Here is a 16,089-nt window from a genome sequence, read left to right on the forward strand (position 1 = left end):
TATCAATAAGTACATGAGAAAGTGTTCTAAATCTCTAATAATTAGAGAAATGCAAATCAAAACAACTCTGAGGTATCACTTCATACCTAGCAGATTGGCTAAAATGAAAGAAGGGGAGAGTAATGAATGTTGGAGGGGATGTGGCAAAATTGGGACATTAATGCATTGCTGGTGGAGTTGTGAACTGATCCAGCCATTCTGGCTGGCAATTTGGAATCATGCTCAAGGGGCTATAAAAGAATGCCTTCCCTTTGATCCAGCCATACCATTGTTGGGTTTGTACCCCAAAGAGATCATAGATAAACAGACTTGTACGAAAATATTTATAGCTGTGCTTTTTGTGGTGGCAACAAACTGGAAAATGAGGGGATGTCCTTCAATTGGGGAATGGCTGAACAAACTGTGGTATATGCGGGTGATGGAATACTATTGTGCTAAAAGGAATAATAAACTGGAGGAGTTCCAGGCGAACTGGAGAGACCTCCAGGAACTGATGCAGAGTGAAAGGAGCAGAGCCAGAAGAACATTGTACACAGAGACTGATATACTATGGTAAAATCGAATGTAATGGGCTTCTGTACCAGCAACAATGCAATGACCCAGGACAGCTCTGAGGGATTTTTGGTAAAGACGCTACCCACATTCAGAGGAAGAACTGCAGGAGAGGAAACATAAGAAAAGCAACTGCTTGAGTGCATGGGTCGGGGTAGACATGATTGGGGATGTGGACTTGAAACTACCACACCAATGCAACCACCAACAATTTGGAAATAGGTCTTGATCAAGGACACATGACAAAACCAGTGGAAATGTGCGTCGGCCATGGGTGGGGGGAGTGTGGGGGGTGAAGGGGAAAGTAGGAGCATGAATCGTGTAACCATGTTAAAAATGATTATTAATAAATGTTTAAATTTAAAAAAAAACTTACTCTTAATAACCATGCTGACTTGTAGTAGTTACCTCATTCTTTTTAAAATATTTACAAGTCATTCTTTACAGGTCTATTCTAGCATTGTATCATAAATGTATATCAGTCTTACTAGACTTATTTAGTTAGTCAGATAGTCATGTCTAACTCTTCATAACCCCATTTGGGTTCTTGGAAAAGATATTGGGAGTAATTTGCTATTTATCCAGGTCATTTTATAGATATGGAAACTGAGGCAAACAGGGTTAAAAGTGATTTGCCCAGGTTCACACAGCCCCTGAGTCTAGATTTGAAATCAGGTCTTCCTGACTCCAGGGCTGACACTCTATCCACTGCACCACCCAACTGGACTTTCCCAACTTCAATAACACCTCTTCTGTTTGTTTCACTTCCTCAAAAATCACTAGGTTTTACCTTTTTGAAAATCAAGACCACATTTACCCATCTTTACCACACTTATTTTTCAAAATTCCTCAAAAGTAACTAGCAGTGGGTTTAGCAGACATGTCTACTAATTCTTTTGGTGCTATAGTCATTCTAAGCCAGCCAAAAGAAACAAGATAAATGTTAAGTATTTCTACTTGTCATCTTTCCGTTCTCATCAAGTAGAGATCTTTATCCTTAATTGTTCTCTTAACTCAAACATTGCTAAACAGGCACAATATGAATTATTGAATGCCTTAGCTATAAAAGGCTTCATTCCTACAATATTGTGTTTGGTTTAAAAAAAAAACAAAACAAAACAAAACAAAAAAACCTTACCTTCCGGCTTAGAATCAATACTATGTATTGGTTCCAAGGTAGAGAGTAGTAAGGGCTAGGCAATGGGGGTTAAGTGACTTGCCCAGGGTTACACAGCTAGGAAGTGTCTGAGGGCAGATTCAAACCCAGGACCTTCCATCTCTAGGCCTGGCTCTCAATCCACTGAGCTACTCAGCTGCCCCAAATTGTTTTAATATTGATTTTTTTTCATCACATTCATTTCTAAATATGTCCTCCTCTCCCCCACTGTCCAGCAAGCCTTTTATTATAACAAAGGATAAAAAACAATTTTTATAAATATTTCAGCAAAAGTAACCAATCCATCAAACAGGTCTGTTGGTATATGCAATCTTCTACAGTGTTGCTTTCCCTCTAAAAAAGGGAGAGGGGTAGTATAGTTACTATAGTTATATAATATTCTGTTTGTCTTGGTGTTTTGCTTTGTTTTTTTGTGGGGAGGGGACTTTTTGCATTTCTTTTGTAGTTATTGTGGTTCTACTTACTTCAGCTTGTACATATTCATAGGTTTTCCTGTGCTTTTCAGAATTCCCATAGTCATTGTTATGTTCATTTCATTAATTCTGTGTACCACTGTTCAACTTTTTATTTTCAAGTTCCTTGCTAGTACAAAAAGTACTGCTACAGATATTTTGGTGTAAATGGGATCTTTCTTTGTGTCTTTGACTTCTTTGGGGAGGAAATTTTATGATTCCAAATTGCTTTCCAGAATAACTGGGCTACACGAAATGCATTTATTTCTAAGTTAGAGATGAGTTATACTTTCCACTGTGGTGGAACCACAGTTCACAACTCAGTCTTGCTGTATGAGCTATCAGACAATGTGCCTGTCTTTTCAAGAACCTCCAGCCTTTACTGTTCTTATTTTTTGTCAACTTTGTTGATTTGCTTGGTTGTGAGATAAAACCTCAAGATTTTTCATTTATCTTATTAGCGAATTGGAGTTGTTTTTAATATTTTCTTAATGAACTTTCTATTAAAACTTTTTTTAGAACACTTACATTTCTGCCATTGTATCTTTTCTTCCCAGCCATTCCCAAAGAGTCACTTCTTATAATAAAGAAAAGTACAGCAAAACTAACCAACATGTCCAAAAAAAAAGCCTGACATATATTCTATCTTTAGGACCATCCATCTCTGTATAAATATAGAGGATTGGGGTTAGCTAGATGATTCAGTGGCTAGAGTTGCCAGGCCTGGAGATGAGAGATCTTGGGTTCAAATATGGCTTCACACCATATTTGTGTGACCTTGGGCAAACCCTTAACCCCAATTGCCTACCCCTTACCGCTCTTTTGCCTTTGAACCACTACTTAGTATCAATAGGAAGGTAAAGGTTTTTATTTTCTATGGACCAAACTTAGTCATTATGTGATAATTAGATTAAATCTACACTGCCCATCTTTAGATTTAACCACCAAAGGTGAAAACATCTCCATTTTTGGGTGGTCTGTGCTAGAGTAACAAATCAGAAATTACTGACTGCCTCCTGGGCAGTCCTAAGAGAAGCATCTGTTGTGATTGGACACGCAAACTAGGAGGAAGGCACAGGAAGTGACACATAAGTGACCCCTTTATAAAAAGAGAGTTGAGTGAGTCAGGGGCTCTTCTGGTTTGTGGAGGAGTGCTGGCTGGGACCCTGAGACTTTGGTGAGACTGTTCTTAAATCTTCCTTTGGAATTCTACATGGTGAGTGTAAAGATTGAATCTTCCTGAACTTCTCTAGGGGAACTTCCCTTTTAATAGAGACTTTGTGACTGAAGCTTTTGCTTCATTTGCCTCTGGCCCTCTGAGTTTCTGGCCTTGGGTTAATTAGATCTGCCTGGATTAACCTGGCCCTCTGAGTCTCCAGGCTTTGGGATCAAAGCTGGATTTCCCTCTGAGGAGGGTTAATTAGATCTACCTGGATTAACTAGGGAATTACCTACTCTGTTAGATTCTTATTTCCTTATTTCTTCCTCTTCTGGATTGTAAATAAATTTCCATAAAAGTCTATTTTGACTTGAGTTTATTCCCTAATTGGGGATTTGCCCCTGGTGACCAACCTTTTAATGTTTACCCATTCAAAACTCCTTTTACCCATTACAATTATAATTTTGCAGCATTAATTTTTGGTTTTCTTTCCATTTATGTGGCTGTCATTATGTTTATATTCTTGGTAGTTCTTACTTCACATTGTTCATGAGTCTTTTATGCTTCTCTGTGTTATATCATTTTTATAACACAATGATATTCCATTATAGTCATGCCATAGTGTATATTTAGTTGATAGGCATCTTTGTTTTTAGTTCTTTGCTACTTCAATTAGTACCATTTTAAATATTTTGGTGTATTAGGGGCCTTTCATTTTTGACTTCTTTGGGTGGTGTATGCTTTACTGTAAAACTTTTGGGGTTAAAGGGTATGGAAATTCAAATCACTCTTCAGGTAGTTTTAACTTGTTTTCCAGAATGTTTACATCAGTTTACCAACTAATTAGTGTTCTACCAACACATTATATATAGAGTTATCATCTTTCCCTATCTCCTCCCTTCAGGATCAGCTCTTCTCATCTTTTGACATTTTTGCTCATTTTCTGGGTGCAAGGTGAAATTTTAAGAGTTGTTTTGATTTACATTTCTCTTATTAGTGATTGGGAACATTCTTTTATGTAGTTGTTAATAGTTTGCAATTCTTTATAGATCTGTTTTTGTATCTTTTGACCATTTATCTATTGAGGGACAACTCTTGGTCTTATATTTGAGTTAATTCCATCTACATATCTTGGACAGCCAAAGATTAAAGCAAAAATTTTCCCCTCATTTGACCATTTCTCTTTTCTCCTATGTGTTTGGTTTTAGATATTACCAAGATTTTATTTTGTCTTTTTTTTTCATTTATTTTTCCAAAAATTTTATTTATTTTTTTTTGTAATTCAGAGTTCCATATTCACTCCTTCTCTTTAATATCACCCTCTCATTGAGAAGGCAATGTATCAGTTATACATGTGAAAACATTTCCATATTAACCATGTTGCCCCCAAAAAGCAATAAAAAAATTGTACTTCAGAGTAACTCATTCTGTTGAGCATTGCTGCGGTATTACTTCAATTTCATGTAACAAGAGTAATCACATTTTACTTTTTGTCTTTGTTTATAACCTTTCTTTGGTTAAGAACTCTTCCCCATTCCCCAGGTGATAAATGGTCAAAAGATATGATCAGGCAGTTCTCAGAAGAAGAAATCAAAACTATCTATTACAATATCTATATTTTTGAAGTGTTCCAAATTACTATTATTTAGAGAAATTCAAATTAAAACAACTGTGAGGTACCACATACACCTATCAGATTGGCTAATATAGCAGAAAAAGAAAATGACCAATGTTGGAATGTGGGAAAATTGGACCAGTAATGTACTATTAGTTGGGTTGTGAACTGATCTATTCATCTTGGAGAGCAATTTGGAAATGTAAGATTAAAAATTAATATCTAATACTCCAAGTATTATATTTTTATAAGCTTTAGTAATAATCACTTGAAGTAGAGGAAAGTAAATACCATTAGTAAAGAGAAGTTTCCTGGACTATGCAAGGGGCGGGGGGGGGGGGGGCAGAGTTACAGCAAGTTATCTTTAAAACATAAGGACACAACATGGGGGTGAAAAAGGAATGCTGGGAAATGTAGTTCAAGGGTACAAAATTCCAATTACACAGAACTATGCCCAAAGGGGCACTAAAACTGTATATAGTCTTTGACCCAGCAATACCACTACTAGGTCTGTATCCCAAAGAGGTTAAAGTAAAAGGAAAAGAAGAACCTTTATGTGCAAAAATAATTATAGTAGCTCTTTTTGTGATGTCAAAGGATTGGAAATTAAGGGGAGGTCCATCAGTTAGAGAGTAGCTAGACAAGTTGTAGTTTGTGATTGCGATGGCATACTATTAGGTTAGTTTCAGAAAAACTTGGGAAGACTTATATGAACCAATGCAAAATTTAATGAGCAGGACAAGGAAAAAAATGTATATAGTAACAGCAATATTGTAAGGATGATCAACTTTTAAAGACCTAGCTATTCTCAGCAGTACAGTGATCTGAAGGATTTATGACAAAGAATGCTATCCACTTCCACAGAAAAAAACTAATGGAGTCTGAATGCAGATTAAAGCATACTTTTTTACTTTATTTTTCTTGTTTGTAGTTGTTTTCATTCTGTGTTTTGTTTTGCAGTATGGCTAATATGGAAATATGTTTTGCACGACTTCCCATTTATGAGCTATATATCAAATTGTTTGTGTTCTCAAGGGGAGGGATCAAGAGAGGGAGAGAATTTTTTAAAAAGTAAATTTAAAAAATTTTACGCATGTAATTGAGGAAAATGTAATTGCATTAAAAAAATAAAAACTACCCTTATCTATACCTGTGAAATTTACCTAATCTGGTTCTCTTCTAACTTTTAAACTATGTGGTATTTTACTATTTAGGTTAAGTAACCGTTTGGAGATTATTGTAATAAATGGAATTTAATCTGACTGAAACTGCTTTTACAAAACCATACTGTTCTTTTGTATTTATCCTGTTAATCTTCTAGTCTTCCCTTCCATCTCTTATATTTCTTTGTTAAATATAAATTTGTTGGTGAACTTCTTCTTTAGCCACATTTGGTTATTTTGGAAGTTCATCTTGCTCATCAGAATCAGTTGTGCTTTATCAAAATTTCCTTATTGAATACCTCCTGTCCCTCTTGAAATTCCCTCAGGTCATGAAATCATCCTTGTCCTTTTTTTGAATTTTTTAAAATATCTCTTCAAGAGAGGGATGTATATACAGGGTAGGGAGCACATTTTAGACCTTGCTTAGCATTTCCCTCATGCATCATGTCAGCAGTCACTGCCTCCCCAAAATTGTCATCATTTGACATTTATAATGTTATTGTTTTGCTTTCTCAATCCAACTGTCTTTCTTTTTGGTCAGAAACTGATTTAGAAGAGTAATAATTCTTGTATCATCTGTTTTCTGAAAAAATGAAAAGATTGATAAGAAATGTAGTTGAAGAACTTATTCATTACAGTGCTTTTAGCGGAGAGATAGGCCAGCATATATCTGGATAATTGAAGTGTCTCCATCACAGACACTTCCATCCAGTTCCTCTAACTCTGGGTTGGTGAACCTATGGCACATGGACTGGAGGGGGCTGCTTCTCTTCCCCTCTCCACCGCACCTGAGGACATTTCTCCCATCACTCACCCCTCTGCTCAGTAGCCCAATGGGAGCACTTCCTTCCTTCCCTGTCTAGAGTAAGATGGGGTGGGGTAAGGGGTGAGGGTTGTAAATTGGGGCCTCAGTCTCTAAAAGGTTCACCATCACTGCTCTTTTTGGTCTAGTGGCCTGTAGTATATGCTTTCAGTACAGTATTTTGTTTCTTCTTTTATCTATCATGTGTTCTTTACCCCAGCCTCTCCTCAACTTCATGAATGTTCCACATAGGTGATGTCATCTTTTTTAAACTTTATGTTCTCAACTAACAAGCACTTACGAATATAATCTTGATATAGAATCACTTCCTCTCCCTTTCTACCTTTTATCATCTTCTTAAACTATATGCTGTTCTGTTACCTTAATCTAGTTATAAATGTATTGTGATACCTACAAGTCTCCCCAAATTATGATATCTAGCTCACTTTTATCATTATCTTTATTCTATATATATCTTTATTCTATACACACACACACACACACACACACACAAGCTGATAGGTATCACTTCTGCCCCCTTTCTGTATCATTTTCTCCTTAAAACTAAGTATCTCTAATGCTTTTTAAAATATTTGGTATCTAGTTTAGCAGTCATGCCTAAACTATTTTCTTTCCTTTTAATTCCAGTTGTATTCATTCCTCTCTTCTGTTATCATATCTATTGAAACTATGCTTTCTTTTTTGTCCAGTCTACCATCCCAATTAATGGCCTTGTCTTATACAAGTGCTTGTAGAATAACTATTCTTTCCCTCTGTTGACACCCTACACTACCATTATTTCACTTCTCAGATCTTTATTTTGTTGGTAAATGTTGCCATTATCCATTCCTACTATCCTTTTTCTCTTCTCTAAGAAACCGTCAGTGGTTCCACAATCATTATTTGTATTTTACCTGTGTAGTAGTTCATATCAGAGAGGACTTTAAAGTTTTCACAAAATTTATTCCTCACAATTCTTTAAGGTAAGAGAGTACAAGTATCATTTCTACTTTATATATAAGAAATATGTAGTTCTGGGAGAGTGTGACTTGCCTATGATCACAAAGTAGTAATGTCTGATATGGAGTCTTTGTTATTCTCTTATATTCTTATCCCCTTATTCTCTTATATTCTTATCCCCTTGAACCCTTACTGTTTTCTTCATACCATTTTCCCTACTGGGAAGGAATACCTGTCTTCAAGATCTATATTAATTCCTACTTTTTCTATTAATATTTCACTGATTTCCCTCAGTTCTAAGTAATTCTGTTTTTCTCATAAATTCATTTATTATCTGTGCCACTAATTTGGAATTTAACATATTTTACTTTGTATTGTGTGCCACATTAGATGAATGGTATGCTTTTTCAAACAGTTAAATCCATTACAGATAGGACTCATAGCTTATATCTCTTAGCATGCAGTCTCTTACATCATACCCTTCCAGAAGTGTGGGTTGGTAATAATGATTCAGTTTTACAGAAAGTGATTTATCTGACATAGATGCTGCTTTGTTGCTTTTTAAAATTATAGCCAATGGAGTCCATGCATGAGAAGGGAATGTCGGATGATCCTCGATATAACCAGATGAAAGGGATGGGAATGAGGTCTGGGGGACATACAGGGATGGGGCCTCCTCCAAGTCCAATGGATCAGCATTCTCAAGGTACTGTTTTTCTCATATGGCCTTTCTCTCAAACTATTTTCCCCTTTAATGTTTATATAGTTACAATAACAAAGCTATATTATATGCCTTATAGTGGGGCCTCTGAACTTGAGCTTACTTTGATCTGGCAGAGGTTTTTTGGTTTGTCATTTTCCTTCTGGATGTGGGCTTTCATAGCTATACCATATCACATGTATAGAAGATAAAATTGTTTGAGCAACAATAGTTTAGAGTTTTGTGTCTCCTTGCTAACCTAAAACATTACTAATTATAAGTCTGTAAAAGCGAACTCTCATGTTATTTAACAAAATCCACTCTCATGACATCCTTATGTATATAGCATTAAAGGTCTTAGAGGAACTGTCAAAGGTTGCTCAGGTCATTCCCCGCTTTCAGCATAGGATTCTAAAAAATGATGTTTTTCTTAAAAACCATGAGAAATATGTAAAGTGACTTTTTGGGCATTTCATTTCTCTCTAGGTTATCCCTCTCCTCTGGGTGGCTCTGAGCATGCCTCAAGTCCTGTTCCAGCTAATGGCCCTTCTTCAGCCCCACAGATGTCATCTGGTCCTGGTGGGGTACCACTAGATGGTAGTGACCCACAAGCATTAGGACAACAGAACCGTGGCCCAACGCCTTTTAATCAAAACCAGCTGCATCAGCTCAGAGCTCAAATTATGGCTTATAAAATGCTGGCCAGAGGACAGCCTCTACCAGATCACCTGCAGATGGCAGTGCAGGGAAAAAGACCAATGCCAGGAATGCAGCAGCAAATGCCAACACTACCTCCACCCTCTGTATCTGGGACAGGACCAGGACAAGGACCAGGCCCTGGACCTGGGCCTGGTCCAGGCCCCGCACCTCCAAATTATAACAGACCTCATGGTAAGAACTGACTGCTTGTGTTGTTTCTGTTGTTTAGAGTACAACCTCGAATGGCCCACCTGGGTGGGGGCTATGAATGTGAAATCCTCTAGCCCTGCCCCTACCCCATGATTGCTTTTAATATTAAGGATCAGCGTAGATTCAGTCATCTCATTTTATTATTGTTCAGTCACATTGCTGTGCTTTGAAATTATTAAGTATTCTGTGTGCGCATATTATACTGTGTACACTGCTGACCCCTCCATCTTTTATGTAAAACCCTTGTTTACATATCTGCTGACTTCAAGCTTATGGCAAAAGTGTCTTTATAAGGGTTCTGATCTCAAGGCTTGAGATCTTCTGTTGCCTGCCAGAGTCCAGCTGTATTATGTGCCTGGCCCTCTCAATAAATCTATTTCTTTTTGGCTTAGAGACTTGGTTTTTATTTTTTGTGTTTTGACTAATAAATTTTCCCAACAGGGGAAGGGATAAATAAGCAAAAGGACACACACATATTATTTATATATTTGTGTGTGTGTGTGTGTGTGTGTGTGTGTGTGTGTGTGTGTGTGTGTGTCACACACACACACATATATTACTCTTTGTTTAGTCATCCCTTCACCCCTGGTCCTCAGCCTTTCATGGTACCCTAGAGTAGACTTCATTAAAGGGGGCTGATCTACATTTCTCATGTAGCTTTACTAGTACAAAGTCAAAAGACTTGTGACTTATTTAATTAATTTAATTAATTCCTTTATCATATCCCCACATAAATATTTGGAAACAAAAGTCCCCTTTTACTTTATCATACACAGATTTAAAAAATAAATTGTATTTGTTTCCAACTACTTGCAGGTATGGGAGGGCCAAATATGCCCCCTCCTGGACCCTCAGGAGTTCCCCCAGGAATGCCTGGACAGCCTCCTGGTGGACCCCCAAAGCCTTGGCCCGAAGGTAACACCTTTTCTTCCTTTGACGAAGCTTTTGTATTATTGTTTTGTTTTTTACTTCAAGAATAAGCATATTGGAGCTATAAAGACTGAATAGAAGAAAAGTGGTGACGAGAGTAAAGCCAGCTTTGAAAGAAAATTTTTTATTACTCATCTCTCTAGGATTAAGCCTTTACAGTTTCTAGAAGACCTTGAATTTGCTTTCCATGCTATTTTATAAAAAACCGTTGTAAGTTTCTGGTCTCTTGGATTCTCTAAAAATTATTTCTCCCTTGTGAATTAGGTAAGGAGACATCATCCTAGAAAGGAAATTTTGAAGTTTCCTTCTATAACAAGGGTTCCTAACCTAGAATCCATAAATTTTTTTTCAGTGAATTGATTTCCATTATGATGCTATGTATTTTGTGCATTTAAAAACACTCTTCTGAGAAGGCTTTATATAGATTTCATCAGACTTTGTAAGGGGCCTGTGAAACAAAAAAGTTTAACAATCTTGCTTCTAAGGGGCAGTAAGGTGGCTCGGTAGATAGAGAGCCAGGCCTGGAGATAGGAGGTCTTGGATTCAAATGTGACCTCAGACACTTCCTAACTGTGTGACCCTGGGCAAGTCACTTAACCCCCATTGCCTGGACCTCACCACTCCTCTGCCTTGAAACTGAAACTAAGTCAGAAAGTAGGGGTTATCATTATTTTTTTAATTTTTAAATTTTTATTGATTAATTAACTTAGAATATTTTTACATGGTTACATGATTCCTGTTCTTCCCCTCTCTTTCTCATTCCCCTCTCCTGAAGCCAACGAATTATTCCACTGGGTTTTACATGTGTCGTTGTTCAAAACCTATTTCTATATCATTAATATTTGCAATAGAGTGATTGTTCAAAGTCAACATCCCCAATTATATCCCTATTGAACCACGTGATCAATCATGGTGTTTTTTTTTTTTTTTTTTCCTGCGTTTCTACTTCTACAGTTCTTTCTCTAGATGTGGATAGCATTCTTTCTCATCAGTTCCTCTGGATTGTCCTGGATCATTGCATTGCTACTAGTAGAGAAGTCCATTACACTTGATTTTACCACAGTGTATCAGTCTCTGTGTACAATGTTCTGGTTCTGCTCCTTTCACTCTGCATCAATTCCTGGAGGTCTTTCCAGTTCACATGGAATTCCTCCAGTTCATCATTCCTTTCAGAACAAAGGAATTCCATCACCATCAGATACCACAGTTTGTTTAGCCATTCCCCAATTGATGAACACCCCCTCATTTTCCAGTTTTTTTTTGCCACCATAAAGGGCAGGACTATGGATATTTTTGTATAAATCTTTTTCCTTATCACTTTGGGGTACAAACCCAGCAGTGGTATGGCTGGATGAAAGGACAGGCATTCTTTTAATTCCCTTTGGGCATAGTTCCAAATTGTCCTCCAGAATGGTTGGAAGGGTAAAGGTTATTTTTAAAAAAGAATCCCTCTTTTAGAGTCCCTAAGAACTATCTTATAGATAAATAGTGACTAAACCTAATGGTAAACAGGGTCAGGTCATTAAGGCATCTGATAAAATCTGTTTTGCCATCATTATGGTTTAAGAAGAAAGCTTTGAGCTAAGTGAAAGTATAGTTAAAAATATGAAACTGTGGAGTGACTAGATTTTAAAAGTAGTAATTAATGTGCCAACAGGGCAGCTAGGTGGCATAGTAGATAAGAAATCTTGGAGTCAGGAGGTCCTGAGTTCAAATGCAGCCTTAGACACTTAATAGGTCTGTTACCCTGAGTGAGTCACTTAACCCTGTTTGCCTCAGTTTGCTCGTCTGTAAAATGACTTGGAAAAGGAAATGGCAAGGCATTCCAGTATCTTTGCCAAAAATACCCCTAATGGGGTCACAGACTCAGAAATAACTGAAACAGATAAACAGCAGCAGTGGAACAATGGACTGGTTTCAACCTGGAGGGAGAGTTCTAGGAACAGATCTGTCCTTGGCCCTGTGCTAGTTGACATTTTTATCATTAATTTGGAAGAAACCACTAAATTTCTGTGTTTCAATTTTGTGGATAAAAGGATGATTGGAGGGAGAACTAACTGTTAATGTCAGAATGAAATAATCTCAGCAGGCTAGAACAATGAGAGAAATCTAGGACGATGAAAGTTTATAGTGCCAGATGTGAAAGTTTGCCTTTGGGTTCAGAACAGGTGCTTTGTAAAAGATTGGTAGCCAAAAGAACTCACAAAGGACAGGAGCCTTCCATTGTCCTTTGCTCTGTGGGTCAGCATTTGGGAACCAAAGATGTAGTGTATCATATTAGATAAGGCTGTATTTTTGGGGTCAGGAAGATCTGAATTCAGATCCTACATCGTGCATTTAATAGCTTTGTGATGCTGGGCAAATCAATGAATTTATTAGGACCTCAGTTTCCTTGTTTATAAAATGGCAACAGTAATACTGGCACAGCCTTATTATCTAAGATGTTATAAGGAAAGCACCACAAAACCTTAATCCATCCTCCATGGCTGCCACGGTTTAAAAAAAGATTTTGATTATTATAATTTTTTAAAGCTTAATCTCTCCATCTCACCTAGACTAGAAGTAAAGGAACTCCTCACAGACCCAGGCCACCTCCTGAGCTTTGACTCACTTCATTTCTGGCTTGGCCTAGTTTACTATCACCCTCCCTTGCTCTCTGGGACTCATCACCTTTATACCAAACATAGTACAGATGCATGATTGATATCACCTACTGAGGCTCAGAGCTCCACTATAGTAACAAGTGATATTCTTATTTTTTTTTTAATTTTATTTAATTAATTGATTGCTTTAGAATATTTTTCCTTGGTTATATGATTCATGTTCCTTCCCTCCCCCCTTCCATAGCCAAAGAGCAATTCCACTGGGTTTTACATGTATCAAACAAGTGATATTCTTAATTCACAAGTCTATTATTTTCCTGCTTGTGAAGCATCATTGATTCCATATGACCTCTAGCAAGAATGCAAACCTTGTGGTTGGCTTTTAAAAGCACTTCAATCTGGCTCCACTTCATTTCCAATTACACATTTATGCTCCCTCATCTATTCTGTGTTTTGATCAGTGACCTGTTAGAAGTTCCCTACTTTTAACATTCCATTTGCATTTGATACCTTTTCATAGACTGTGCTGTCCTCTCCCTTCTCCCCATTCCAGGTGTGCAGTCTCCTCCTTCTGCCTTTTTCTTGGAGCTCCAAGCTCTCTTCAAAGCTCTGCTCAAGGGCCATCTCCTTACTGAGGCCCTTCCTGATTGCCTCAATCATTAGAACCTCCTCTCCTACTTTAGGTTTAGTTTATTATGTATTGTATTGTATTACTTTGCCTTGCCATCTTGGGGTCTCTTGTCATTTCTCCCTCGTGGAATTTGAGTGAGTTCCTGGGGATACTTTAAAACATGGGACTTTAGTTGGAACTTAAAGCCAAAGAAATAGGTAGAGTTGAAGAGGAAAAGCATTCTAGGCATAAGAGATAGGCAGAGAGAATTCGTGGGGCTATGAGATAAAGTATCTTGTTAGTATCACTGGATTGAAGAGTATCTGGTGGGGAATAAGGTATGAAAATGTGGGAAAGTTAGGAAGGTGCTAAGTTCTGACGAACTCTATGCCAAACAGAGGATTTTATTTTTTTTCCCTTTAATAATTTTTATTTTTTAGAAAAGTTAACATGGTTACATGATTCATGCTCTTACTTTCCCCTTCACCCTCCCCCCCCCCCCAGTTCCGTCTCCCCCCCATAGCCGATGCACATTTCCACTGGTTTTAACATGTGTCATAGATCAAGACCTATTTCCAAATCAAACAGAGGATTTTATATTCAATCTTGGAGGCAATTGGGAGGGAGCCTGAAGTTTGGGAGGAGAGGGACATAATCAGACCTGTGCTTTAGGAAAGTCGTTTTGGCTGAAGGGAAAGGCTATTGCAAAAATCAAAGTGTGAGGTTATAAGCATCTGCACTGAAGTGGTAGCAGTGTCAGAGGAGAGAAGGGGGCAAATCCAAGAGAGGTTGGAACTGTTAAGATTAAAATTGTGAGTCTGGCCATAGAGTTTTAATATTTTTATTAATCAGAAAGGAAAGGTTGATAAAAGAGCAGGGACATAGATCATTTCTAAAGAAAGGATTAATATATATTTATTAAAAATATATTTTGTTAACTAAAGCCTAAACCTCCTTACTGCAACAACCATCTACTGCATCTCATCTATCTCCATCCTGGAGAAGCCAAAAGCAAGAGATTTGGTGTGGGTGGGGGGATGCCCAGGGGCCATCTGGGTTGTTGCCTCAATTGCTGGCTTTTTCTGCTGACTACAGGGGACACCAGGATTTTGATTCTATCCTCATGATCCTCAATAATTTCCTTCACACACAATGGTGAAATTGGCAGACCTTGACACTTGGTTGGATGTAGGGGATGAAAAAGAGTGAGGAATCTAGGACACTCTAGGTTGTAAGTTTGAGGGACCCTCTACAGCAGGGGTCGGCAACCTTTTTGGCTGTGAGAGCCATAAACGCCACATTTTTTAAAATGTAATTTTGTGAGAGCCATACAGTGCTCACAGTGCAGCTCCTGTAACAGTACCTCAAAAAAAATTGACTTTATGGCTCCTGCAGAAAGAGCCATACGTTGACGACCCCTGCTCTATAGGAATAGAGAAGGTAGGAAAGGGAGACATTGGGGAAAACATGAGTTCCGTTTAGGTCATAAACATCCAGTTTGTGCTATCTGGGGCAGAATAGGAACATTTGAGAATTATCAGTACAGAGATACTTGTTAAATCTATGGAACTTGATGAAATAACAATAATAGCTAACATTTATATAGGCACTGTGTTAAGCACTTCACAATTATCATCTCATTTGATCCTTACAACCACCATACAAAGTTAGCATAAATAAGGAAACCGAGGCAGGTGTGTTTATTTTAATTTACTTTTCATTGCTTTACACAGTCTGAGAAAAAGTTAGTAAGTTAGTAATGCTTTGAAAACGTTTCCTGGCACCTTTCAAAGCTGTACCTTCCCTTCACACCACCTCCCTCTCAACATCATTCTCTTCATCTTTCCTTATTCTTTGTACTTGTTGCACTGTTTTCTGCTCTTCCTCCCTTTTTACTCCACTTATACCATAATTTGTTCAAGTATTCCCCAATTGATGGATGCCACCTTAGTTTCTATTTAATTGCTGTAATAATAACAACAAAAAGGCTGTTAGGAAGTTTTGTACATGAGTCCTTTTCTTCCTTAATCCCTTTTTTGTATAGGTCTAATAATGATATGGTTAGTTCAAAGAGAATGCATAGTTTAGTGGTTTCTTTTGGATGTGGTTTCAATATCATACAGAAGTTTTTATATTTGATCCTAGAGATGATAAGTAGCCCCTAGAGTTTATAACCAGAGGGGTGACATGATCATATCTGGTCTTTAGAAAGACTCCTTTTCCAATTTTTTGCCATCACAAAGAGCGCAGCTCTGAATATTTTTGTATAGCCCTTTTTAATTATCTTTTTGGGGTACAAAGCTAGTAGTATTGCTGGATCAAAGGTAGCATTCTTTCTAAAGGCCATTAGGCACAATTCCAAATTGCCTTCCAGAATGGCTGATTGGATCAATTCACAACTCCACTAGCAATGTATTTTGCCACATCCACCTCACCCCCTTATCACTTTCCCTTACT

The 16,089-nt window shown here is 37.5% G+C and overlaps 1 protein-coding gene across 9 annotated transcripts in view; it reads left to right on the forward strand.

The window, feature by feature from the left end:
- Window positions 1–16,089, forward strand: part of SMARCA4 (SWI/SNF related, matrix associated, actin dependent regulator of chromatin, subfamily a, member 4) — a 100,512-nt gene that overhangs the window by 18,666 nt on the left and 65,757 nt on the right. For all 9 annotated transcript variants that reach the window (XM_044670164.1, XM_044670106.1, XM_044670115.1 and 6 more), the window contains exons 2-4: window positions 8,454–8,586; window positions 9,067–9,471; window positions 10,306–10,404. In XM_044670164.1, the coding sequence (XP_044526099.1) occupies window positions 8,454–8,586; window positions 9,067–9,471; window positions 10,306–10,404 (637 nt within the window). The remainder of the gene's footprint in view (window positions 1–8,453; window positions 8,587–9,066; window positions 9,472–10,305; window positions 10,405–16,089) is intronic.

This window comes from Gracilinanus agilis, chromosome 1 (genome assembly GCF_016433145.1).
Source record: "Gracilinanus agilis isolate LMUSP501 chromosome 1, AgileGrace, whole genome shotgun sequence".
In the NCBI taxonomy this organism is placed as follows: domain Eukaryota; kingdom Metazoa; phylum Chordata; class Mammalia; order Didelphimorphia; family Didelphidae; genus Gracilinanus; species Gracilinanus agilis.